The sequence below is a fragment of the Natator depressus genome, chromosome 2 (genome assembly GCF_965152275.1).
Source record: "Natator depressus isolate rNatDep1 chromosome 2, rNatDep2.hap1, whole genome shotgun sequence".
NCBI lineage: Eukaryota > Metazoa > Chordata > Testudines > Cheloniidae > Natator > Natator depressus.
In genome coordinates, this window is record NC_134235.1 from 186,156,307 (window position 1) to 186,183,835 (window position 27,529).

General features: G+C 43.1%; 1 protein-coding gene across 1 annotated transcript; it reads right to left on the bottom strand.

Annotated features, from left to right (window-relative positions):
- Positions 1–27,090, bottom strand: LOC141982950 (prostatic acid phosphatase-like). The gene is made up of 11 exons (XM_074945553.1): positions 26,974–27,090; positions 19,174–19,269; positions 17,968–18,054; positions 16,769–16,921; positions 13,516–13,614; positions 11,414–11,518; positions 10,434–10,566; positions 5,033–5,115; positions 4,320–4,426; positions 3,557–3,716; positions 1–356 (listed from the first exon to the last, which is right to left on the bottom strand). The coding sequence occupies exons 1-11, from the start codon at positions 27,085–27,087 to the stop codon at positions 345–347; spliced, it is 1,149 nt and encodes a 382-aa protein (XP_074801654.1). The 5' UTR covers positions 27,088–27,090; the 3' UTR covers positions 1–344.
- Positions 27,091–27,529: the final 439 nt, after the last annotated feature.

The following is a 27,529-nucleotide window of genomic DNA, read 5'->3' on the forward strand; positions in this document are numbered from 1 at the left end:
ATCTAAGCCCTGTTTTCCGAAACAAAATCACAAGGGTAAATTCTAAACATGAGCTTATTTCAGTGATGATCCAGTGATTTATAAATTGGGTTGCAGATGCTCGTCATTCAATGCACTTTGTAGAAACATTTGACCAGAGATCATCGTAGATTGTAAAACACTGAGGGCAACTTAACAGCAGCAGACATCTAGCTGGTCTAGAAGTTTTGCAGTTTCTAGTTATTCATTCTTTTACCTTCAAAAGTTTCGGTAAGTGTTTTTACGCCTGCAGCTTCCATATTCATAGAGGAGGTACAACAGCACGGCATCAAAGATGAACAACAGGCCAACAGCAAAGTCAAATCCTAGGAATGTATCTTTGGGATAAAATAGTAAAGGGAAAATATGCATGTGAGGAAGAGGTATCAATATATGTCACCTTAGAGTTCCAGACCATAGTCTTAACTTTTAATATTTTGCATTAAAGTATTTTGTAGCTGAATTTTGTTTATTCTTCTGGTAAGTTTATATGTGTGCCAGTACATTAATACATATGCTACACGTATATAAATACATATACCCCAATCCTGGAAACACTGATGTACAAACATCATGCATGTGAATAGTTCTTGTTCATGGCCATAAGTGTTCACAGGGTCAGAGCTATGTACCACATATGTGGTGGTGCCAGTGGGAGGTGTGGTGGGGGTCAGCAAAACCAAGTATGGGTGGGAAGAGGGCATGGCCAAGAGTGTTGGAAGATGCTTTGATTCAGTTAATCTCCCTTAGGAGTCTCAATTGCAAACTTATATGGGCCTTATCAAGTTGTGGCTATGTACTAAAGCTGCACTGGAGAAAAGTGCTGGGAGTAACACTGCCTTCACTCCTTTTGGGTGCATTTCCCCTTTGCATGCAAGGGAGCTCACTTGCACAAGGCAGTGTAATCTATACCTCCCTTCCCCATCAGTGATGAATGTGGCCCATATCCTTTAGTTGAAGATCAGTCTACTATTTTAAAGAATCATGGCACATAGAAAATTTGAAGCCATTCCTGCAGTTACTGCTTAAATGCTGTGTGCAGACAAAACACAATCCTCTTCCATTGCCTTTCATTTTGTTTCTCTTTTGTGGGCTTGGGTAAAGAGCCTCTTCCACTCCCTCCCCGACCCCTGCGTCTCTGCACAACTCCGATTGGCTGGGGGGTGGGGAGTGCCACTCCAGAACAAGGACACAGAATTAACTACAGACCACCTGGGAGGGTTTAAATCAATGAGGGTTAGGGAATGAAAGAAGCCCAGGAAGATTTGGAGCGAGAACAAAACAAGAGCAGCAGAAGTAGCAGCCCTGAGCTGGGGCAGAGACAGAGTCTGAAATAGGAAGCTACTTGGAGGAGAGCCAGCTGCTGCACTGGTGCTTTCAAAAGGGAATTCTTACTGGAGCCAACAGGACAGCTAAGACCACCCAGCACGGCCCGCCAGTTTGTGCTCACAGGGCATGCCAGCACCTACTGAACAGGCAGGCTGGGTCTGCACCAGCAGAAGGAACCCTGGAATGGGGGACAGAGCCCACGGGGCCCTTGACGTTGGGAGCACGGGACCACTTGAAAGTAGAGCCTAGCCAGAGCGATGCATCCTACATCCTGATGATGGTGGATCACCACACCAAATTCCTGGTTGCTGCACCCCTCAGGGAGATCATGGTCAGAGCATCCACAGAAGCTTTCTGGCACTACTTTGCCCTGGCCTATGGCTACCTCACCAAGGTGCTCACAGACCTAGGCATGCCCTTTGAATCACAGATGTTCAAGAAATTGTGCTCCCTATCTGGCAGCCACAAGCTAAGGATGACAGCCTACCCCCAACAAGGCAGTAGCCTCTCTGCGTGAGTCAACCAGATGCTCCTAGCAGGGATGTGGCGGAGACACTGGACTTCCTGCCTGCGAGAGCTGACCTATCTGTATAACAATATGCTGCACACATCTATGGAGTACACTCCCTGCTTCCTGATGTTTGGCAGGAATGGGCAGCTGCCAATACACATGACCTTGGGCATCCAACCAGGGGCCTCAGAATGAGCATCACCAACACCTCCATAAGCAGGTTAGCTTGTAGCCGCGAACCTGGACCAAGCTCGAGACACAGAAATGGAGCTATAGAAAACGTTGCTGCCGGACCATTGGTGGTAGGGAACCATTGGCAGGTCCTATTCAAGCAGCAGAGGAGCTCCAAACTGGATGCAGCCTGGTGCCACAAACTGTGCATCATCTGTGGGATCCCATACTTCAGATGGCTCCAGTATAGAAGATCCAAGCAGTCTGCAGAGAGACTGGAGAAGGTGGTCCACCAGAATATGCTCAGGCCTTGACGCTTTTAACCCAAGCCACCAAACAGAGTAGGGGGAGCAGATCTTAGTCCCAGTAGCCGAGAGGCAGGGCTAGAAGGAGTCACTCCATTCCCATTAGTAGGGTGGCTCACATGGGGGGGATCCCCGCTGGAAGCACCCAACCCTTCTCCTGGCTCTGAGGCAGGGGAAAGTAGAATTAGATTGGGTGTCTCAGGGAAGAGGCCAGTGGTGCTGGAACAATTTTTATAGTGGGGGTGCTGAAGGCACCATGTATTTGGGTTGTTATTACTACTTCAAACACCCCTAGCTCCAGCATCTATGGAAGAGGCACCCAAATCTGGCCCCATGGCAGGCGAGGAGCAGAACAAGGAGGTGGGAGTACTGCAATGCTCTCAGACATTCTCAAAGATTGAATGGGGGGTTCAGCCTCCTACCCAACTGATACAGTAATGCTGAGGGTGGCCAAGCCACGGGGCATGCCTCAGGACAGGTGTGTTTACGTGGTGACTGGTGTGGGACTGGGTAAAGAGCCCTTCTGCCTTCCTTTATCCCCTCTTTCCCCCCTCCCTGCTACTCTACACAAACCTGTTTGGCTGAGTGCCACTCCAAAACAATGGTACTACAGACCACCTTGGAGGGCTTAAACCAATGAGTTGATGGTGGGGGAATGGGGAGAAATAAGCCAAGGAAGATTTGCAGAGGGAACAAAGAAAGAGCAGCAGCCAGCAGAAGCAGCAAGCCTGAGCTGAGGTAGAGACAGAGTCTGAACTAGGGAGATGCTTGGAGGACAGTCAGTACTGCTGCATTGGTGCTTGCACCGGGGGACTCTTACAAACACAGCTTGGAGCTGACAGGTCAGCTGAGACCACACAGCAACACCCACCAGTCTGAGCTCACAAGGCATACCAGCACCAGAATGTAGAGAGGTTGGACTGCCCCAGGGTGGGGTGGGGGGGCGGTTGCATGGGCCTGGGGCAGAGAGTCTGTGTGTGTCTAGCCAGATATGGGGACAGGGGCTCTGTGCTCTATCGAGGTGAGGAGGTCTGTTATCTCTAACCAGAGATCTTGCCTTGGGTTTACTCCTGGCTTTGCCTGGGTTAGATAAGTGTTGTTCTGTTGTTAAGCATGGTGCTTGATCCAGGAGTGAACTCTGACCCCTTAGGGGGCAGGGGATTGGTGTTTGTGCAGAGGTGTGCGCCTGGGACCTGCTTCCTCAACCCTAGGAATCCCTCACCTGACACTTTCCACATTCTTTTGACCAGTTTTTCACTATGACAGGAGAGACCAACTTAGCAAACTTCTCAAGTGGACAAGGAGACGTGCAGCCTGGTAGCCTGAGTAGATAAGGATCCGTCAAGGAGTCATTCCGATAGTGCATTTCAATGCTGTAGTGCCTGATTTACAGCGCCCGGAAGAAAAAGAAAGATTAGATCCTTATATCTAAGATTTCCTCTTCAGAGACACAGCCCTCTGCAAATTACAGCCTTCGTTAATGGAAATTATTGTGGAACAAATTCTTCAAGAATAGAGACCTTGGCAAAGACATTCAAAGCTCAGTGCTCCTTAGAACAGTCATGTCACTGCTAATGTCACAGGTCATGTCAGCAGGCCCTTTTGAAATCTTTAACTAAATGAAAACAGAACCAGACCCTATGTAAGGATGTCTGATTGCAATAAGCTCTAAGGGGTAGCTTGAAAACTATTGCCACCATTTAGGGAAGCAGTCACATTTATCCATTCACTTAATTTCCACCACTAAACTTAAGTGTGTTTTCTCTCTCTCTCTCTCTCTCTTTCTCTCTCTCATATTTCAGTCAGTTATTGGTTCTGAATGCATTTAATGCAACATTGTGAATAGGACTGCTCAGTAAAATTCATTTAAAATATAATTATATTTCACGAGGATGCTTTTCTCTCAAAAATAATCTAAGGCATTAATGAATTGGTATCTGAAAGCAAAACACATTTGGTTGCTGCAGATGTGTCAAGATACTTGCCCACTGTTTTCTTGGTAGAGTTCAAAAAACTGGCAAGCACTGTACGGTGGCAGTTTTCCATTGAAAATATTGAGCGCCATCTGTAGGGCACCAATTGTGGTGTCATGCTATAAAAAAGAAAAATAATGCTCCCATGTAATACAGTAGTTGCTTTTAAGTGGGATTTTGCTGCCCCTACCTCCAACAACCTTTTTTAGTTCTAGGAAGGGATAATAAAGTAAAACCCCAGTTGTGGTCTGTTTTTTATTTTTGAAAAACCTATTGCCCCCTTTGGCAAGAAAGCCCATGACAGGTTGTTGAAGGGGGGAGGAAGGAATCCAAATCTTTCCCTAAAGTAAGTCTCCTGTTTGTGTGTTTACTGAGCTTGTTTATATACCACTCTAATTGTTGTATTTTAATCACTATACAGTGTCTTAAACTATAGATACTTTATAAATTGGAACAGATAAATAGAGTTACACCAAGCATGAATTTGGTTACAATATGTTAAAATGAAAAATATAGATCTCATACAGCCCCTTTGCACCATTTGTAGCAGGAATGTAATCTTTTTCTTTAACATTGAAAAGTTGTTGCATCAAAATACATTGGTAACATTGCTTATAAATTTCCCCCTGCATTTGCTCCTAGTACAAGTCAAATAAAGCCCATTCTGTTGAATTCCCACTAGTAAACATATCACACCAACATTTAGGAAAAATAAAGTTACTCACTGCAGAAAAGATCTGCATTTTTCTCTTGTTTGATGGTTGAGTGGCGTTTTTGATGTTTTTTAGAATAGCATTCACCAGGACACCTTAAAGAAGATGGAGGAAGAGCAATGAGGATGTTGATGAATAAAGTCTATTCAGATGGAAGCCCAAACTCAAAGATCCCAGGTATTAAACAGAAAGATCTGTTCATGAGTGTACAACAGTAATTCATTTTTAGTTCACATGGAATTCAGAGCTCGACAATGGATGTTACAGAAATGAAAAAAATATTTTGAATCCAAGATAGTTTGAGAAACAGGAGCATTAGAACCCAGGCTAGAATATGGCTGAGAATTAGGGTTACAATGCCTGCCCCTTTAGTTAGGCTGCGCTGCCTTCTCCCCAATGACATTTCGTACTGATAACAGCTGCACCTCAGATAAATATTTCAACCATTCACTTGCCATAACTTTGACTGTTGCCTTTTCCCTCAAGGCTTGGTTCTTGAGTCTTTTTAGCCTAGGGCCCTTTTGTGCTGTTCTCGCAATACAAAAGTGTCCTAAAGCCAGCAGAACCAGCCAGTGGAGGAATCCTTCTAGGGGCACCTACACCATTCCCTTTCCTGCTCCCAGAACAGGGAGAAGGGATGTGGCTGAGGTATCCCTGCACTTTGTCTATCCCTGCCTGCTAAAATAGCCCTGGGGGCCAGCTGTCAGGCAGTGCAGTTTAGAGCTGGCTTGAGGCTCTTCTAATTTACTCTACGGTTGGAACCAGTGTAGAACCAGACCCAAGAGGAGAGGGCTACCAAGGACTCTGAATCCCCTATCATCAGCTGTGCCCAGAGCTGCTTGGGGGCAGGTTTATATCTGGCCTCAGTGAGGTCACCATGAAGGTGTTTCCAAGGTTAACATTAAATCAGAGAAAAAAAATCAAAGCTCAATAAACAATTAGATTTAATATTGGAGAAATAGAACCTAAACCTAGGCTGCTGTCATTCATTTAAATACTAGTAAATAAATGCAACTATGACATAGCTGGCATCGCAGAGACCTGGTGGGATAATATGCATGACTGGGATATTGGTATTAAAGTGTACAGCTTGCTCAGGAAGGACAGGCAGGGAAAAAAGGAAAGAGGTGTTGCCTTACATATTAAAAATGTATACACTTGGACTGAGGTTGAGATGGAAATAGGGGACAGACTTGTTGAAAGTCTCTGGGTAGGTATAAAAGTGGTAAAAACAAGGTGATGTCATGGTAGGGGTCTACTATATACCACCTAACCAGGAAGAAGAGGTGAATGAGGCTTTTTTTAAACAACTAACAAAATCATCCAAAGCACAGGACTTGGTGGCGATAAGGGACTTCAATTACTCAGACATCTGTTGGGAAAATAACACAGCAGGGCACAGATTATCCAATAAGTTCTTGGAATGTATTGGAGACAATTTTTTATTTCAGAAGGTGGAGAAAGCTACTAGGGGAAAGGTTGTTCTAGATTTGATTTTGACAAATAGAGAGGAACTGATTGAGAATTTGAAAGTGGAAGGCAGCTTGGATGAAAGTGGTCATGAAATGATAAAAGAACAGGAGTTCTGTACAGCCCACTTCACCATATGCTTATGCTCAAATAAATTTGTTAGTCTCTAAGGTGCCACAAATACTCCTGTTCTTTTTGCGGATACAGACTAACATGGCTGCTACTCTGAAACATGAAATGATAGAGTTCATGATTCTAAGGAGTGGTAGGAGGGAGAACAGCAAAATAAGGACAATGGATTTCAAGAAGGCAGACTTTAGCAAACTCAGGGAGTTGGTAGCTAAGATCCCAATGGGAAGCAAGTCTAAGGGGAAAAACAATTGAAGATAGTTGGCAGTTTTTCAAAGAGACACTATTAAGGGCTCCATAGCAAACTATCCCACTGTGTAGAAAAGATAGGAAGTATGGCAAGAGACCACCCTGGCTTAACCAGGAGATCTTCAATGATCTAAAAATCAAAAAAGAGTCCTACAAAAAGTGAAAACTAGGTCAAATTACGAAGGATGAATATAAACAAATAACACAAATATGTAGGAACAAAATTAGAAAGGCCAAGGCACAAAACGAGATCAAACTAGCTAGAGACATAAAGGGTAACAAGAAAACATTCTACAAATACATTAGAAGCAAGAGGAAGACCAAGGACAGGGTAGGCCCATTACTCAATGAGAGGGGAAAAATAACAGAAAATGTGGAAATGGCAGAGGTGCTTAATGACTTCTTTGTTTTGGTTTTCACCAAGAAGGTTGGTGGTGACTAGACGTCTAACATAGTGAATACCAGTGAATCATAGAATCATAGACTATCAGGGTTGGAAGGGACCTCAGGAGGTCATCTAGTCCAACCCCCTGCTCAAAGCAGGACCAATCCCCAATTTTTGCCCCCAATCCCTAAATGGCCCCCTCAGGGATTGAACTCACAACCCTGGGTTTAGCAGGCCAATGCGCAAATCATCTAGCTAACATGGCTAAAAATAGCAGTGAAGATTCAATAGCACAGGCTAGAACCATGAGTATTATAATACACTAGACTAGCTAGATTAAAGCTAGCATGGCTATACCCACGCAAGCTGTAGTCCAATCTCGGATTGCAGTGTAGGCACACCCTTAGTCTCTCTTCACATCAGTTCCCCATCTGTAAAACAGATGATAGCACTGCCCTGCCTCACAGAGAGGCTATGAGGATAAATACATGAAAGGTTGTGAGGTGCTCAGATACTACTATGGTGACCCAAGTACCCAAGAGATGTTTTCCTGCAAGTTCTCGAACAACTAGCAGCTGGATTTAGTGAATGGCACCTTCTGCCTTTGCTCCTCTTGCTCACTGTGTCTCTGTTCTCTTTTCAGGTACTGCCTCTGTTGCAGTAGCTGGCATCTTCGCAGCCTTAAGAATCACAAAGAACAAGCTCTCCGACCATAAGTTTGTTTTCCAAGGAGCCGGAGAGGTAGGCTTCACCCGGGTTCGGCGCTAAATACAGTATTTGTCCTTTCATTTTGAGGAGGTAAACATGGAAGCATAAGGCCCAGATCCACAAACCCCAGAGTGAGGTGCCTAAGTCTCAGTTTTGGGTTCCACTGTGATCCACAAAAGTCCCGCTCAGCTGACACCGAACCTTGTAGGCGCCTAAGTTTCTGCCTCTGCATGTGCACACTGCCACCCCACCCCAGGTCCCTGGATGCCTATCTCCAAGCTAAGCCCCGGAGCGAGCCACAAAGCAGGAGAAGACAGGCAGAAGAATGCCTGTCTCACCCATGGGCCCAATCTGGTAAGCGTGCTCAGAGGCACCTATTGGATCAGGTCCCATTCAAAATCAAGAGGGTGCCACCCACCTTATAAATTTCTATCCTAGTGGTTAGAGCCCTCACCTGGGGCATGAGAGACCTAAAATTCAATCCTCCCTTGAGGTGGGGAAGGATCTGAACAGGAGCCTCAAACTTCTCAGGGGAGTGCGCTAACCACTAAGCTCTGAGATACTCTGACGTGAAAAATGAGGTAGGATCAGAAGAGGCTAAAATAGGGAAAGAACAAGTTAAAAATTAGACAATTTAGATATCTTCAAGTCACCAGGGCCTGAGGAAATGCATCCTAGAATACTCAAGGAGCTGACTGAGGAGATATCTGAGCCATTAGCGATTATCTTTGAAAAGTGATGGAAGATGGGAGAGATTCCAGAAGACTGGAAAAGGGCAAATGTACTGCTAATCTATAAAAGGGAAATAAGGAGAACCCGGGGAATTAAAGACCAGTCAGCTTAACTTCTGTACCCCAAAAGATAATGGCGCAAATAATTAAGCAACCAATTTGCAAACATCTAGAAGATAATAAGGTGATAAGTAACAGTCACCATGGATTTGTCAAGAACAAATGGTGTCAAACCAACCTGATAGCTTTCTTTGGCAGGGTAACAAGCTTTGTGAATGGGGGGAAGTGGTAGATGTGATATATCTTGACTTTAGTAAAGCTTTTGATACTGTCTTGCATGACCTGCTCATAAACAAACTAGGGAAATACAACCTAGATGGAGCTACTATAAGGTGGGTGAAAAACTCACTGGAAAACCATTCCCAGAGAGTAATCATCAGTGGTTCACAGTCACGCTGGAAGGGTGTAACGAGTGGGGTCCCACAGGGATCAATTCTGGGTCCAGTTCTGTTCAATATCTTCATCAATGATTTAGATAATGGCATAGCGAGTACACTTATAACGTTTGTGGACAATACCAAGCTGGGAGGGGTTGCAAGTGCTTTGGAGAATAGGATTAAAATTCAAAATGATCTGGACAAACTGGAGAAATGGTCTGAAATAAATAGGATGAAATTCAATACGGACAAATGCAAAGTGCTCCATTTAGGAAGGAACAATCAGTTGCACACTTACAAAATGGGAAATGACTGCCTAGGAAGGACTACTGCAGAAAAGGATCTGGGGGTCATAGTGGATCACAAGCTAAATATGAGTCAACAGTGTAAAGCTGTTGCAAAAAAAGTGAACATCATTCTGGGATGTATTAGCAGGAGTCTTGTAAGCAAGACATGAGAAGTAATTCTTCCGCTCTACTCTGCGCTGATTAGGCCTCATCTGCAGTATTGTGTCCAGTTCTGGGCACCACATTTCAGGAAAGATGTGGGCAAATTGGAGAAAGTCCAGAGAAGAGTGACAAAAATGATTAAAGGTCTAGAAAATATGACCTATGGGGGAAGATTGAAAAAATTGGGTTTGTTTAGTCTGGAAAAGAGAAGACTGAGAGGGACATAACAGTTTTCAAGTATGTAAAAGGTGGTTACAAGGAGGAGGCAGAAAAAATGTTTTTCTTAACCTCTGAGGATAGGAGAAGAAGCAATGGGCTTAAATTGCTGCAAGGGAGGTTTAGGTTGGACATTGGAAAAACTTCCTAACTGTCAGGGTGGTTAAGCACTGGAATAAATTGTCTAGGGAGGTTGTGAACTCTCCATCATTGGGGATTTATAAGAGCAGGTTAGACAAACACCCATCAGGGATGGTCTAGATAATACTTAGTCCTGCCGTGAGGCAGGGGACTGGACAGATGACCTCTCAAGGTTCCTTCCAGTCCTATGATTATATGTCAGACTCAGGTCAGAATGACTTTGAATCTTCTCCTAGGATTTCTGCAACCAACTCTGAAACTTGAACTAGGGTAACCAAAGACATTTCTACATTTAGGAAACATACATTTAGGATATCCCAGGGATCATGCAAATACCAGTGTTCAAAATACATTTTTAAATGTTTATTACTGTGTCCAGGTATATTTAGAAACACACTGTAGTGCCATTTCAACAAGGAGCTTTGCATGAATAAGGAGACTGGATTTGTTGTATAGTATCACTCCTCCCTTTTCAGTGCTGTGCAATATTTTATTTACCTCCCTGTAGTCGTGATTTGTCTTTTGTTTTGTATATCCCAAAGAGTGACTGTAAGGACAATGCTGCCAGCTCCTTCATCTTCTTCATTACATATTGGGAAGCCCATTCAGGGAGAGTATAATTGTGAATACTCTATAGTAAAAAAGGAAAGTGAACATTATTTTTTCTCCCATTCATTTTCTTTCCCCCCAGTCCACCCTTACACTGTTGCCTTTGGACTCCCTGTGGCTTTCTCCCAGTTCCTTTGTTGTGTGGCTTCATTTCCTGGTATCTCCCCCAGAACACCCTTTTAGGGAGGTTCCTCATCATGGAGGGGGCCCCAATGGAAATGTAATTCTTTCTCTTACTGCAGTCGCTTTCCTTCTTGGTTTCTGCTAGTGTGTGGGTTTGGAGAGGAAGATGCATGTCCTGCCTGGCCAACTCACTCCTGCCCCTTCTCTAACACTGGATCTGCAAGGCGTAATCTAGCTTTTCGTGGGGAACTCTCATCTCCTGACTCCCAGTTCCCTGTTCTAACCACTAGACAATGCTGCTACCTCTTATTTTCAACTTCCAGGTAAGTATTTCTATACTTATAAGGAGTGGTTCTAAAGAAAATACTTCACTTTTTCTATTAGCAAAAATCATTATGAGCTTCTCAGCATGCTTGAGTAACTACAGTAACACACTGGGTTGTACAGAAAGGGAAATAATATAAGGAGATGGATTTTAGTGTCCTGTTTTAAAGGGATGATAAATAACAGGGATGAATGAAGATTAGTTTTCTAAATTGTAAACGATGATTTGAGAATATCCTTTTCTAATGCACTAAATTATGCTTCATTATCATTCACCATTCTTCAAACGGTGCTGAAAAGAAACCAAGCCCAGGGCAGAACAGAAGGTCAGTCATTACTGTGTTTGGTTGAAACCAAATTGCTGTGTTTAACTGAATCAGATCTTCAGGATTAGTCTCCCTCTTGCTTTCTCTTTTAAATACCTCACAAAGCAGAGTATCGTATGTATTCCAGGTTTTGAACTTATTCAGTTGTTTGAGACTGTCCACGTCATATCCTGTGTTAGCTGCCATAGTTTTTAAAAACCCCTGAAAGACAAAAACAAAAGGAATAACGAATGCCTCAATACACTTAGATACATGTTCATGTGGACTCATAGGCCCTGATCCTGCATACTCTTACATGTGTGCTTAACTTTACACATGTGAATAGTCCTAATGTAAGGTTGCAATGTATGGGGCAAAGAATGTAGTGAATGTGGGAATTTCAATCCAGGAGGAGGATCAGCTCTTTGAAACAGCCTGAAATACCATTTCAGCTTTGGGGTTCTGGATAATTAAATGAATCACATGAGACACAATCTAAATGTCACCAGGATGTGTATGTACACTGTAGCTGGCAGCCAGGAGACCTCTACACCTCTAGGAATGACTTTGGAAAAATCTTTCAAAACTGAGCAATCCTGCACCTTGCCTCTGGACCACCAGAATGGAAACCAGTTTGAGAGCCACAGTCCTAGACTACCAGTTCTGTGAAAATTAAGCATAATTACATTGGAGTAAAATGAATGTGAAATATGGAAGCCCCACTATATCCCTCGCTCCTTGTGAATGATTTGTATCAATTTGACTTTATAAAAAAAGTACCCGCAATGTACTCTTTGTGAGAGTTGTCTTTCCTTCTAACCCCAAGGGGCCTGAAACTGCCTGAGGTTATGCAGGGCCCTGCCTTCCTTCTCTTTTTGCAATAACCTATTTATGTACCATTTCCAGAGACCATTTGTGAAGCCCTGCTCATGGTAGGCCTGGTCTATATGTCTCTCAGGCATGTGAAAAATCCAACCCCCCAGAGACCTGGCTATACTGACCTAGCTCTTGGTATAGACCAGCACTAGGTCGATGGAAGAATTCTTTCATCAACCTAGCGCTGGTCTACACCAGGGTTAGGTTGGTACAGCTAGGTCTCACGGGGTGGGGGGCAGGCTTTGTCTCATCCATGAGAGATGTAACCATAGCAAAGTCTAAAATAGGAATTTACCAGGCCTTACTGTGCACTTATTCATGTAAGGGTTTCACAACTGGTTCCGCAGGGACCCTTGCTCTGTGCTCCTGCAGGGGGTGTAAGGGGACTCTAAGCCACTTTATGCCTATGTGTTCTCTACCTGAACCATGTGCAACAGTGTGGAAGAGGGAGTAGTGGCGGTCAGGCTGTTACTTCCCCTCCCATACAGTTAGCTATGGGAATGGGTGATGCTGGCCAGCACAGCAGTTGGTGAAGAGTGGGAAGTAAGCTGCACAAGAAAAAAGTCGGGCACAGCTTGCTTTACCCCATAAAACAAGGAAGAAGCAGGAACTGACTAGTGACACTGAGGCAGCACAACTAGGCACTGCTTCAGCAGGCTACCCAATGTAGCGGTGGCTACTCCATAGACTGTGCTGTGATGTTCAAGGCCTGTTCACCCTATTTACTTATTGCCTGCTACAGCCTCTGTAGCAGGAAAAGTTGGGGGGTATTTGGGTGAAGAGGTGTGTCAAGGCCAAAGCAGAAACACTGCTCAACTTTGGGTAAGAGGATGCAAATAAATAGCATTGTAATGAAACTTGCACAAGTGGAAATGCTTGAGTTGTTTTTACATTGGTTTTGCATTGCAACAGTCACATCCTGACTTTATTTCACATGTGCAACAGTCACATCCTTTATTTCTCCTCAGTTTCAGCAGAGTAATTGCATCTGTATGATTGGTTTTGTGCTACAATGTAGTGCAGGAAATTACTGCCTCTGGAATATTTTCAGTCTCTTTCGACTATTTATCACAAATTAAATATAACTCAAATAGCCTGAGCTAGTTAGTGATACATTCACATCTAAAAATTAAAATTAAAATAAAACTCAAGTTAAAATATATATTTGAGACTTGTTCAGAGTTCAAGCATATTAATATTTTTATAGTAATATTAGCCTGTCTTGTGGTAATTTTATTTTGAAGAGGCTGATGTTCCTTGGGAGACAGTAACAGAATTTCAGTAAATGGAAACAATCCAATGTCACAGTCCCTTAAGTTTACATTCTTTCCTTTTTGTTTTACCATATAGGGTTGCAACTTGTTTTGTAATTGCCATGATGCCTGGGTTTCATTCTGAAGTTCATCAAAACATGGACAGTTAGAAGTAGGAAAGTGGAGCATCTGAAATAAAAAAAAGTTAAACTTGTCAAGTGGGCAGGAACTTTGAATGGGATCCACACAGGGACTTAGGTGTTGCAAAGCTGGGAATCACAGCGCCTAACTTTCAGGTGCCTAGAAAATAACAGGAACAACACTGGGATCCACAAAGCCTAAGAAAGGCATCGAAGCTCCCTATCCAGTGAAGGAGAGAGGCAGACTCCTTAGACTGCAATCCACAAAAGCCAGCATGGCTAGGTGGGGAGCTGCCCAAGCTAGCCAATTGCAGATGCTGATGACAGGGATGTGTGCTAAGCACTGCCCATCTCTCTGAGTTAGGTGCCTAAGTCCAGGCTGAAGGGAGGCATGTATCTTTGCTTAGCAATCCATGAATGGGAATCAGCCACATGGAGTCAGGCAGCTGAAGTGCCTAAGCCACTTCTTGAGGCACCGAGTGAGGCACCTGCCTTGCTCCACACACAACAGCCAGAGGAGGAGGTGGTGGGGGTGCCCACCTGATAGCTTTTCGCCCGGTGGTTAAAGCACTCACATGGGATCTGTGAGAGCCAGGTTCGACTCCCCCTTCTCTGCCAGAGAGGGAGAAAAGATATGATCAGGGATCTCCCCACTCTCAGGTACATTGTCCAGCCCCATAGTTATGGGATATTTTGATTTAGGGCTCCTTCAGTCTCTCCTGTGGAAGCTGTTGCACTATGGGTAAATAATGAAAGAGTGACTGGAGCACAGAGTCTGGACCTGGAGTTTCCCATCTCCTAGGTGGTGCCCTAATCACTGACCTACAGCTTCATTCTCTCTCTCTCTCGAGCCCAGTTAGTGTTCCATTGTGGATAAGTACTTAAACAGTCTGGAGCTTAAGCACCTAAATACCTTGGTGGGTCTGGACCATTGTCACCATCTATCTAACCCAACTTAGCTTCATCTATCACTGTGGTGTCTAACCGTTGTGGGTCAGATTCATGGACATGCTGCAGTTGCTTTGTGCCAATCCATTGGTGCAAGTTGTTCATACATTTGGTGAATTTGGGCAGTGGAAGATTTTGCTGGCATGTCCAGGAAGCTGTTAATCTAGCTGATCCCTGGCTGTCAGAATGACCCTCTTAAGCTGCTGTGTATATCTTAGAATTGCTTGAGAACTGGCCCAGTTCCCAGGATCCACAGTGTAAAGGCATTTGAAACTCCTTTTTTCCCCACTTCTCAGCTCCTGAGTCACACCAAATGCAGCCCAGCACTGGAAACGGCATACGAGACGGCTGAAAGTTTGATTTCTCAGTCCAAATCCTGCTCTTCGATTCATGTGTAAAATATGGCATTTTTTCAGTGGAGCCACAATAACCTGGTACCTGTTTTGCCATTGAGTATTCCTGGGAATAAACAAGAGACGGAAGTGAACTGTGCTCCTAAATATTGAAAGGGTGCCTATGTAATAGCGTCATTACTGCTTAATACGCCATGTGTGAAATTCATCCCTATTCAAAGAATCTGCACAACCCATGCATCACTTCACTCCTGCTTAAGCCCAACTTTGATGGCTTAAGTGGGACTTAAGTGTCACGTGTCTTGTATTGGCCTTCTCTGACCTAATGTGAATTTCACTCCTGGTAAATTGGGCAGAATGCACCTCTAGTGCTTCCCCCTGGACGTAGGCCTTCCTCACTGAAGCAGATGCTAGCAGAGAGGAGTTAACGCTTTAAATTGGAAATATTGCATGACCTCCAGAGTGTGTGATCTTCTGCAATAGCGGCACACCTTGGAGGTTCAAGGCTAAGATGGAAGGCTTTGGAATGTTGTTTTTATTGCATCATAACAAATACTCCTTTTGCTGTATAGCTTAATTACCACCCTTTGGGTGTTATTACTTAAGCCACTCCCTTTGGTTTCATTAAGTAGTACACAGTGCTGCTACCTGTCAGTTCTTAATGGATCACAAGAAAATAATCTGTGACCAGGTTAATTCCCCCATCTGGGAAAGTTGCAGACCTGACAGGGAAGAAGAGCACTCATGCAAATGATGTTGCCTCCTCCCGCAGCTCCCTTTCCTTTTAAAGTGGTGACTCAGAGGGTTTGGAGGTTTGGTTTGGATAAACATCTGACAGGTCTGATGCTTATCAAAACCACTTTCAAGCCCTTCCCACCTGTAAACCTCCCTTCCTCTTGCTTCATTGGAGGACAGAGTGAAGGTTCAAGCTGAGTCACATTGTGTCTGATCCAGTTTGCTTGAAGTACCCCCCCCCCATCTCACTTTCACACATGGCTTTAGAATGGCGTAATGCTCATGAACAGCTCTGGAGTAGACAGGCATGGTGGCCTAATGACTGTGACCCGTCCTCTGATGACCTTGATGACATGGCGGGTGGTGGTTTTATTGTTCCTTGTTTCTGTTTCCTCAAAGCACTGGAGGTAGCACGAGGAATGAAGCCCGTTCTGTCCCTGCTCTCTGCAGCTTTGGTTCTTGTTAAATCTTTGGCCTGCACAGTGCCTCGTTGCAGCAGCACCCCCTGGCTGACAGATCTGTACCTGAGTCAGTCAGAAAGAGTTGTTTATGCCATAGCTTCTACCTGCCCTATCATTTCTTAGATACATTCACTTGGTTTGTGTGCTTCTCAGGGTTGGGTCTGTCTTTCAATTATGTGTTTATACAGCACCTAGCACAATGGGGCTCCAATCTATGACTGAGGCTCCTGGGTGCTACTGCAATATAAATTAGTAATAACCACAGAGAGAGTGTTACAGTTTTGATGTAAACTTCTCTCCTTGGCTGACCTCAGGAGCAAACCTGTCAGGCAGGGAAGAATTCAAAGCAAATTTAAACTTGAAACCACCTTAAAGGTCTGTCTGTCTGAAAGAAAGAACCAGCCCCCATGAAAAGATTTTAGTGGAACTTCCTCAGCTTCATTCCTGACAGGATAATGTCAGAGCTTCCCTGTGGAGGAGATGGTGATGAGGAATGCATGTCAGCTGTTCAGTCCCTGTTTACTTTCATGCAACAATTATGGCTGGGCCTGCATGACTGCATGTGGCACTTTTATAGCCCACCAGCTATGGAAGGTGTTTTCTGTTGGATTGAACATGTTGAGAGGAAAGTTATGTTCTCATCTCCTAATTTGTGTTCCTACTGAAAAATCTGATCAGAGGTGGAAAGTTCCCAATTGGTACTCACATGGTCTTGTGATAGTGGCATAGTGTGAACCGGGATGGGTTGCCAAAGGATCTGGGGATTCCAGATCTGATTGGCCACTGGGGGGAAGAGTCCGGCGAGATATACCTGAGCGCTCATAATGGTTCGATCATAGTCTGTGCTTTGAATGAAAATCTGAAAGTAAAATGACAAAAATAATTTTTTCCTAATAATTAACAACAATGATCCAAATTCCCATTCTATGCTTCCCTCTTTTCCTTTCTCCTGTTTTGCATAAATCACAAAAGGTGAAATTCACCCTTGTGCAGAGGGCTAGCGGTAGATTTGTGCACCACTTAAGTCACACTTAAGTTCTTTTTCTAGGACTCTACTTCATCAGTCTAAATGGAATTTCTCAAAGGCACCTTTCACCTTGGAATCTAAACACAGAAAAAATTATGAAGAAGCACTAAAATCTAGATTAAAAAAAACATTTATCCGTTCCTCTGAGATACAAGCATGTATAGGCATAGGAGCTGGAACTAGGGATGCAGGGGTACTGCAGCATCCCGTGACTTGAAGTGGTTTCTATTATATACAGGGTTTACAGTTTGGTTCAGAACCCCCACTATAAAAATTGGTCCAGCACCTCTGTGTATAGGTTTGTATGTTTAAGGTGTGTTTTAAATTACTCCTGTGTGCCATTTCTGGGACAAGGTTGACAGTTTACACACGGTGTTTGCTGTGGCTGCCTTCATTCCCTTGCCCATCATAGTTCACAGTATACCCTATTACTTCCATTATATACATTTTTCTCAAGAAGAATTTTCTCAGATAACAGGACCCTGATAAGGATATCATCTGAGTATCAGCCGTTTCAGCCGTGCTTAGAGCATTTCTCATCTTCAGCCTCATCCATTAGCCCAGTGGGGCAGGATTTTAGGGAAATGTGGGACTGTAATGCAGTTTCCCTCCCTCTCTTGTGACTTTCTGAAATTCTGTTAATCCTTTATATGATATGCTGTGTGGCCAGAATTTCCAAATTTAGGTGCTTAACATTAGTCTCCTTAATTTATATTTATGCAGCTAATTAAGTGGCCTGATTTTCAAAAATGCTGAAATTTTGTTAACCTTATCTCTTGCTTTAATATGGTGGGTTGATTTTTTTTTGACCCAGAAGTACAAGTTTCACAGTCCAATGGTGCAAGAGAAATTTCCTTCACACAAATTCTGATGCTTACCTCATGCCGGTTGTATGTGGTATTCAGGAAGTTTGAGTATCTTTTCCGCATATACTGTCCAAGCTCATATTGCTGCTGCATTCCAATCTGTGTGGACAGCAGTACAGGTGAGTGTCAGTTTAAGGTGGTTGTGAAACTTTAATACAGCTTTCCTTTCCACTCTTCCTTCTGTCTTCAGTGAATTTTTCCAGTGATCATTAACCATTTTTATGCCATATTGTATGCTTTGTGCATGTTTACATCTTGTTTTTTAACGGGAAAGTTCAATTATATCCATAAACTAGTCTCAGTATACTAGGACACTATACTTTCTAAGATACTGAGGGTGTTACATCATAGTTCATGTCCTGCTGGGAGAGATGGATTATACTGTCACTTAAATTCTACTCTCACTTAGAGCTTTCACACTGATGTAACTCCACTGACTTCAGCAGAGTTATTCCTGATTTACACTGTGGGGTGTGTGAAGAGACTCATGCCCATTAAGTTGAGTGGTCAGTTAGTGTCAAATGAGTATGTGTGTTTATGTGATCCAAATACTTATGAAGAAAATTATTGGCTTATTCATAGCAACTCATTGTTACTAAATTATTGATCTGACTCCTGAGTTTGTAGATTGATTCTCATCCCTTTAATTACATTCTGCCAACTTGTATTTGGTTTAACAGCAGCTGCTAACATGTCTTGGAGTGGTATTTTATCTGTTCTATTAGATCTCTCCAAGGCTGTGGGTAGGATCCCTTAACCTTTAGCAGCCAAAAAAGCACTTTTATTGATATCCACAAAAAATTTTCACATACTAAGAATAAAAAATAATGAATGGAACATTTAAAAATTATTAATAAAAATAAATTAGAGCAGCTTTCTACAAGCTAAGACAAAAGTTTTTTCTTATTTTAAATGGATTACCAACACAAATACAGGTCTAACTGGCATGCTTTTTTAAAATTTAAATGGCCTCTTGTCTTAATGCAGCCACATCATCAGGAAGGTGTGCAATACCTTCCCCCCAGGCTGAGAGTCACATCTCTACCTATAAAGAACCAGATGGAATTTAACACCTACTGGTGAAATATCACTGCACTAAAGGTTTAATTTATGAATTACACCTACCTGGTTAGTTGCTAATATTTTTCAATCACAGATCAGACACTTGCATAATTTTTATTGCATTAATGTTCTCATTTCTGTGAAAAGCCAACAAACCTTGGTAAGCTGTCCAAATCCCTGTGGCCATTTGCTTTCTTTGTGTAGACCAGTTGGAAAGTTTTGAATTGGAGTTCGGTCACCATGTCGAAAAATCTAGTGAGATGAATCAAAGACTGAATTAATTCCCTTTGGGTTTCCTTTTTACTTGTCTGGAAGACTAGCATATCGTTTTAGTCCTAGCACCTCTTGGGCAATCCAAAGAACTGGAGAGTCTGCAGAAACACAGGTCAACGCATCAAGTCGGATTGGAGTATATATTAAGATATTGGGGTATCATTCCAATGCCCACTGAACTGTGAATGGGAAGAGTCTGATGATTTTTCCCACATAGGACATAAAAGTATATTGGCCAAAATTTTGAACCTGAATTCCAGAGGTAGGCATCCAAAGTCATATTTAGGCACCTAAACAAGTGGCCTGATTGACTTGTGAATGCTCACCTCTGAAAACCAGACCATAGATTCAGGGGCCTAAATATGGATTTAGGTTCTTAGCTTTGACACCCAAGTTTGAAAGAGTTGGCCATTGATTTGTTAGTAATATAATTTAGAATATTATTTCCATGTATTGCAATTGAAGTCTAATTCTGTGATACTTCCTTTCCATTTCCACAGTCATTCCAATGTGGTCACATTATATAAAAAAATATCACTACCTTAGTAAATATCTACTGACTGCTATTCCCCCCTCCCCCTGCCCCCCCCCCACACACATACACACTCTTGCATAAGGGCAAGGCACAATCTGGCTCCATTGCATCTAGATCCTAAAATATGTTATCTCAATGTTACGTCCTGTTTTGGTCTCCTCAGATGATAGGACTGTTCTTAAAAGTTTGAATTCAAGAATTTGTTTCCATTAACCCTGAAAACAGGGGGTATTGAATTTTTTGTCCTTTACATATGTCTGAAATGACTGGTGTGCCATAGAAATCTGATTGATTTAAGAAGGTACCCACCTAGATTTTGGGTGGACTTGGAGTGAAATCCTGGCTCTTTGAAGTCATTGGGAGTTTTGCTATTAACTTCAACGGGACCAGAATTTTGCCGTGAGAGTTTGGTCTGTCTGATAAGCAGAACACATGAGCTACTGTGCATGCACATGCAAGGCAAGTGGTGACATGAGTCATGCATCAGAGGGCATATATGATTGCTTTTGTGGTCCTTTTATTCCAGGGTACAAAGAAAATGCCAGCCCTACATATTCTGTTTTAAATAGCTCTGAATAACTGAATTTCTCTCATCACAAAAATTCCCTCCTACCCCAACGCCCCCCCCCCATTTTATCCTGTACCCTTTTTAAAATAATTTCAGACTCATTCCCTGACTTTGCCTTTGCAGTACTATGGACTGAATGCCTCTTTGAGAATAAATGCATCACACTTCCACAATGCAATTTGATTTTGCAAACAGTTTCATTGTAAATAATACTTTCCACTGCAAGTGCACCTTTCATCCCAGAAGCTCACAAAAATTTACAAATATTAATTAAGTCCCCCAGTACCTGCTGTGAGGTGTATTATTATTATTTATATTCACTTTACAGATGGTAAACTAAAGCATGCAGCTTTTAACCACTCCCCTAAAAGTGCCAGTTACCATGCCCACGTTCCTGGTAGCCCTCAGTACCAATATGCACAAACAGCAGGTGGTAAGGTGAGTGTTAAAAATAAAGAAAAGCTGCCAGTCCTTTAAGGTGAATGTAACTGTATTTTTACCAATTCAGAGTTCATCTTGCTAGAGTAGATGTCCCGACTAACACCTAAAGCAGCATAAGGAAGCTTTCTGTAAGGTGCTAATGTTATCAACAACACATAATCCTAAATTCCTGAACTCAGATGTTGGGATGTAAGCAAAGGAGAATCTGATTTTCAATATAATGTATATTATTCAATATAATGTATATTACATATATTTATATGTAATTTTTAATTCCACACATTTTTTGTTACTGATTTAAAATCTCAAAACAGTGTTTTTAATCCCTTCTCAGGGCACCTCTAATGACAAGATAATTAAGTAAAGAGCTGTGTTCCCTGATGATTGAATCAAGTGGACAGGGTGGGAGGGAATGAGGGACCTGCTGGGGAGATGGGGAAGAAAAGTCGCTTGTTTCTTTGGCCACGTTTTTGTCATGTTGACATACCACAAGTCTCTTGTGGGATTAATTTGCTCTTTTGAAGAAGCTGATGCCTTTGCTAAGAATGAAGATTAAATTCCCAATTAAAAGTCAACTATGCAATTTGCATGCGCCCACAATATAACTTCATAGCAAGATACTTTTTTCTAATTTTAAATACATGGAAGTTGCCCAGACCAACTCCCATTGAAGTCAGTAGAAAGATTTCTGTAGACTTCAATGATTGTTGGCTCGAGCCCTTGATACAGAAGCGTGCCTTATTTGTTAATTAGTAGAAAGTCACTAAAATCATGGTAGATTTGTAATAGTAGCACTCAGCATCCTGTACTCTGTATGCAACATAACTTCTTGCATACTCTTCAGTTCCAATTCTCTCATTCAAGAGCATTTATCGTGCCGAGTAAAACAGCATTGTAGCTCTGTCTGGGTGGGTAAAGAGTGGGAATGTGCATGGGAATTTTTTTAAGATGAAAACATATAAACCAGCATCCTTTCTGTTCGGTATAGATTAAAGAAACCTTTTTTCAGAAGAGGAGGGATTTGCCCTCTTCTAAAAAGTGCCATGGCTTCTTTAAGTCCACACAAAGCAGAAAAGACCTTGGTTTGTATGTCTTCATCCAAAGATCACTGCATAGCATAACCTTTATGTAACTCCATTTCTCTGTATTGGAAGGGTGAAGAGCTGAATAAAGACGACTGAGGCCTAAGCCCATGGTTCTAGGAAATACATGTGACTGAGCTTCCCAAGCATCTGAGGTCTGCTTGAGTTCAAGCCCCAAATGTGGTGTGCTACTTTTGAAACTTACCTTGCTCAGGCTGGGAGAGGGGATTGAAGTTGATATCTTTCGCACTAAAGGCATGAATTGCTATTGGTGGATCTAAAGGACTAACCACCCTAAGTAGGCAGCTATAAGAAACTCATAAACCTCAACTGTGGTCCAAGATCCAGGTGCTATAAATGTGTATTTCAAAGTTGACACTTAGACCTTTTACCTCTTGTTAAAATGGAGCTGTTACTTCCAGTTAAGTTTAAAGCACACCCATGTTGTAGCAACTTGGAGCTTTCTTAGTTTCACCTGGCAGTTCAGTAGAGAACGGCAGGATGAAAGGGGAAAAAAGAGAGAAGGGATTGTGTGATGGCAAGAGTAGCTTTTTGTACTGGTGACACTGGGAAACAGAAAAAGGCAGAGCAGGGAGGAGATATGGAGATGGGACAAAATGAGAGCAGTTTCCCTTGATAAATGCGTTCACTTCAGCATCATTAATTCAAATATTTTACTCAACCAGTCCTCAGGGAGGGAGGTAGTGTTTTATGAAAGCATACATCAGTGTTCTTTCATTTGTGTCATATGCTATGTTCATTGACTGCATAGGCGTTCATTGTGGTTTTGTTTTCATCCAGCTTCAGTTTAATGCCTTTATGCAACACAGAATTTGGTTTGTGTATTTTACTGCTTCTGAGCTTTGCAGATATTGGGGAGAGTGGGAGAGAGATTTCCAAAGGCACAAATGGCAGTTAGGCATCTAATACCCATTGGAAGTCCGTGGAAGTTAAGTGCCTAACTGGCATTTATGCCTTTGGACATCTCCCCCATGGTTTAGACTAGAAACCCCAATGTCCTCTCTTGATCTTGGGGTCACGGTGAGTTACTCCAGTCATCTCTGAATTTTGTTTTCTTGAGTTTCAAACAGGTTGAACTTGAAATGTGTCTGTAACACCATCCAGAACATATTACCAATCGACAAGTTTCTGGCAATTAAGATAGCCCATGTCACAACAGAGGAGGAGGTTGAGTATGTAGGTTTAACAAAAACAAATTGCCTCCCAATACTGGAGTGTTTGAACAATATTTATAAGCGGGGTTTCCTTCCCTTTTGTCCTTTTCCTATCTCTTCCTTGCCTGATTTTTCCTTATCTTGTTTCCATCTCTCCAGAGATGGGCCCAAGCTAAAACCCTGCATTCGAATGACTCCACCAAGTTTGTAGAAGTTTGAATCTGAACTTCACAGCTGGGATCCATCTCTCCTTGCATACCTCAGAGCAGAGAAAATGGCAAGTGTGGGCAGGGGAGGACTTGTGAATCATATGGAGGCATTATGTAGCCACCACCTGCTCCTGTGCACCAGTTAGGTGGCAGAACCATGATGCACAAAAAAGAGGGGAAGGGGAAATTGAGTGGGCGGGGAACGTCTGGTATTGTCCATTGGAAAACATAGTAAATTATGCTGAAATATATGGCTCTGGGTAATTATGACCCCTGATGCTCACTCTGTGCCATACTAACCCCAACGGAGAGATCATATAGAGAGTGGGGACGCAAAAGCAGCATGCAGTGAAACCAGCCATGCTACCAGTGCCAGGAAATCCACAGAGGCTGGGAAGCTGAGCAGGTTTGCTCAAGGTTCCAAAGTGTTTGGACTATCATCATTCCTGGGTTCTTTGCCTGTGTGCCACACCCCTCTGCCTCTTCTCCAATGCTGCCTATCCTGTGTTACAACGGGGAGGATATGGCGCAGCTGCAGCTTTTCAGAAACGACTCACCTTTTGGGCGAGTGACTTCTTTCCTATATCCATGGGTGGGGAATAAATGTCTCTAGGAATCTGTGATTTATAGATGCAATGTCTTAGAAGTTCATTTCTACCTAATGGGATTCTGCTAGATATTTCCCATTTTTTCTACCAGATTGCATTTGACATTCAGCATCAGGGCCATGCACAGCAGCTCCAGTGGAGGTTAAAGTTTACACATCAGAAGGAAAGTCAAAATAGCATTTTGATAAAATGGCTTAAATTATTCCTGTTCAGGGAAAAGAACTAGTGGTCTGTAAAGCACAAAGTGCAGAGTCAGCGCAAAGGTGAACGTCAGCTGGAGAAAGCTTGGCAGCTTTTCAGAATGTGGCAAAGTTCTGAAAGTAAGAAAGGGAAACATTTGTCTTGTTTACTGCTGCAGGTGTGCTTTATGCTGTGACTTGCTGCTAGGAGGGAAAAGTACAGTAATAAGAAAAAGAAAGGGGTGAAAATGGTTTCCATTTTGGCACATCATTTCAGTATATCATTCAAATTCAAATCAGCAAGTCCAGGAGACAACACCTAAAAGATAAGAATTCAACCCAGTGAAGCTGTGCCAGGGAAGGGGAAATATACTCTGATAGTAAGACCAGATCAAAAGGAATTGTATAGCTGATTGCTCAACCAGCTAAAGTGTAACTGGAATACTAGAATAATTTAGCCTTTATCTGAAAAGGAGGACAATTTACATGAAAATTCTCTGGAATAGCAATTATTGTAAGTAAGGAAATAAATAAAATGGTGTATGCTATCCTAGAAATAAATGGAGTACTATGTTCTTTTTCAGTGGGTGGCAGAAAGTGAATGGAACAGAGGTAAAGAGGTGGTTCTTAGATATTAAGGACCTGATTCTCCAAGAAAGTGAGCACCTCCTATGAATGGCTCTGCAGAACTCTCAATTAATAAATTGGGTCGGGACATCAATTTGTAGAACATAGTTACACCTATTCAGCTCAAGCTTAAGTTGCTTTCTCAAACTATGCGGCGGGCCTCCGAAGGCATGAGAGCTGTAGCCTTTTTTGGGGGGGGTGGGAGGGGCGGGCGGGAAAGAGCTCTGGCTGTCAGTCACGAGTGGCTGGGGCTCATGCAGAAGGGCCATGCACATCTGGGAGGTGGGGATAAAGGGGACAGCTGGAGTCCCAGCAGCCTGGGGCTGACAGCTGGAGCCCCAGCCTCTTCTTATTCCCCCACCCCGCCTCAATCCCTCACCGGAGGCAGCCGGCTTGGGCTTTCATTCCCCCCACGTCCATCACATGGAAGCGGTGGGGCTCCAGCTGCCAACGTCGGGGTAGCAGCAGCAGGGCAAAAGTAAGGGTGGCAATGGGACTCTAAGTCTGCTGTGAAAAGTGATATTGACAAACATCACTTTTCGCATTGACACCCAGTGGCACTGGAACAGTTTTCAGAGTGGGGGTGCTGAGCTGCACCTCCCCTTAACCCTGTCCACGCTCCTCAGTGGCCCCTCCAGCTGAGGCTGGGAGCAGGGCCGTGGCTTCGGGTGGGGGGACACAGAGAGGGGTAAGGGGGCCGAGGCTGTGGCCACAGCTTGGGGTGGGTGCGGAGGTTGGAGCCAGGAGAGGAGCCCTGGCTACGGGGCCAGAAGCAAACCCCAGACACGGGGCCAGCTGCCAGGAGCCCCCCTACGCAAAACCTAGGGGTGCTGCAGCACCCCCCACACCTCTACTTCCCACACTTATGTTGCCATCCTTCTGTGTCGCTGCTGGTGTGCGCTGCCTTCACAGCTGGATGCCTGGCCTTCAGAGCTGGGGCGGGGGTGGGAGAGAGAGCAGGGACATAAACGACTACAGACACAAAGAAGGGGGGTCCCAATCAATACGTTGCAGAACCACTGCTTTAGAGAGTTCCAGTCTCCAGATGATGCCATCTGCCTGATGCCACCTGTGCATTCATTGCTTTTTCACTCACTTTAATACTCTTAAGATATTCCTATATACAGGCACTAATGAATGGGACAGACTTTGAACATGTTGCTGAAAATAGAACTTGGGTCTCTTCTTTGCCTGGTGCCTGATCCAATTCCCTCTGAGATTCCCACTGAAGTCAACGGGAGTAGGATAAGGCATTTTGGCCACAAGCCAAATGGTACTCCTACTAACGTCAGCCAACAGAGACATAAGAAATATCACAGATTTTCGTTCTTTGGCACAGACAGTTGAGTAAGGACACAATAGGTAATACTGTTTTCTCTACAAGGATCAATAAGCACTCATTGGGAACTGTGGAAGGTACAAGAATGTTTGGATAACAGCGTTCCTTGTTACAAACAATAAATTTCACTGCCTAAAGTTCTATATTGGAAGCAACACTTTAAACTGCATCTTCTTAATCATTGCCACCCGTATATAAAGAAAAAGATATAAAGGGCCAGCTTTAAAACATACTACTGAAATTCCAGATCGACTGGGGGAAAGCCTCCCCAAATCTGTTGAGGGGAAATGGATGCTATATTGTCATTCTTTTGACTTTAAAACGAGAAATGGGCCATGAAAAATTGTTGCAGACAGTTTCCAAATTCATCCTAGTTAATGCAGCATGTACATCACAACACTAAATAAATGAGGCTTTGTATGCCTCTGCACACTGCTAGGCCAATTCAGCTGTCATAAGAAATAAAATAGCCGCATTTCTAGCATGCCTTCCATCTGAACATCTCAGAGAACTTTAAAAACATGAATAAATTTACCTTTGAAACACCTACGAGCTAGGTAAGTATCCTCAATTCTACAGATGGGGAAACGGAGGCACACAGAGATTGACATGGGCACACAAAGGCTGGGAGGGACAGACAAGGATAGAACCCCAATCTCTTGACTGCCATTCATGTGCTTTACCCACACATCTTGGGGGTTCTTTTATCTTGTAAAAAAATCTTTACAATTTGACTTATTTTATCTTCATTAAGATGAGCCTTTGAGGCTTGATTATCCACTGTACAAAGAAATGCCTACAATATTTCTTTCCTTGTGGAATCTGTACAAAGAGGGGTTGAAATCTTACATTTTTATCAATTCAAGGAACACCACATTGAAATCATTGCCAGCAATTAAATAATGAGGCCATCTACTTACGGCAACCACATATTTCAGCGTTCTTTCTGCAGCAGTTTGGTGAAGCAGAATGACAAAAAGACTAAAAGCGAAGCAAAAACTCCTGGACCTGCATGGAAGCTGTGTCGTTCCCATCCTGGCAGCAGCTGAAAAAGCTTTGTAGCTATAGTAGCTCTTCAGGTTTATCAGCCTGAAGTGAAGCTGTACTTTCAAAAGGACAAAAGGGGTGGATCTGCTTCCTGTGCATTTCAAATGCAGGAGAAACTTGGAGGTGATTATGTAACATATCTATCCTTTCAAATCATTTTCTTTCCAAGTTGCTGTTTCCATTCTTTTTAACCTAATTCAGTGTTGCCAACTCTCATGATTTTTGTGATGAGTCTCACGATAATTATGGTTTTCCTTACAGCCCCAGCTCCTGGAGTCAAGTGATTACGTGATGATTTCAGCCTTCGTTCTTAAAGAAAAAGTGAGTTTCTAGCCCTCGTGGCGGTGGAGAAAGCTTCGAAGTGTGACCCCAGTGCACCCTAAAGGCTCCAAAAGCAGAAGGCAAGTAAAAAGAACGCCAAATCTGTTA

Bases quoted from the DNA above. Each gene is read 5' to 3' on its own strand.
- LOC141982950 (XM_074945553.1), bottom strand. From the start codon at position 27,087: ATGGGAACGACACAGCTTCCATGCAGGTCCAGGAGTTTTTGCTTCGCT. The intron at 18,055-19,173 runs GTTTGTTGGCTT...CTGTCCACACAG, and splicing joins GATTTGGACAGCTTACCAAG to ATTGGAATGCAGCAGCAATA. The intron at 3,717-4,319 runs GCAAGTATCTTG...GCTGTAAATCAG, and splicing joins CTCTACCAAGAAAACAGTGG to GCACTACAGCATTGAAATGC.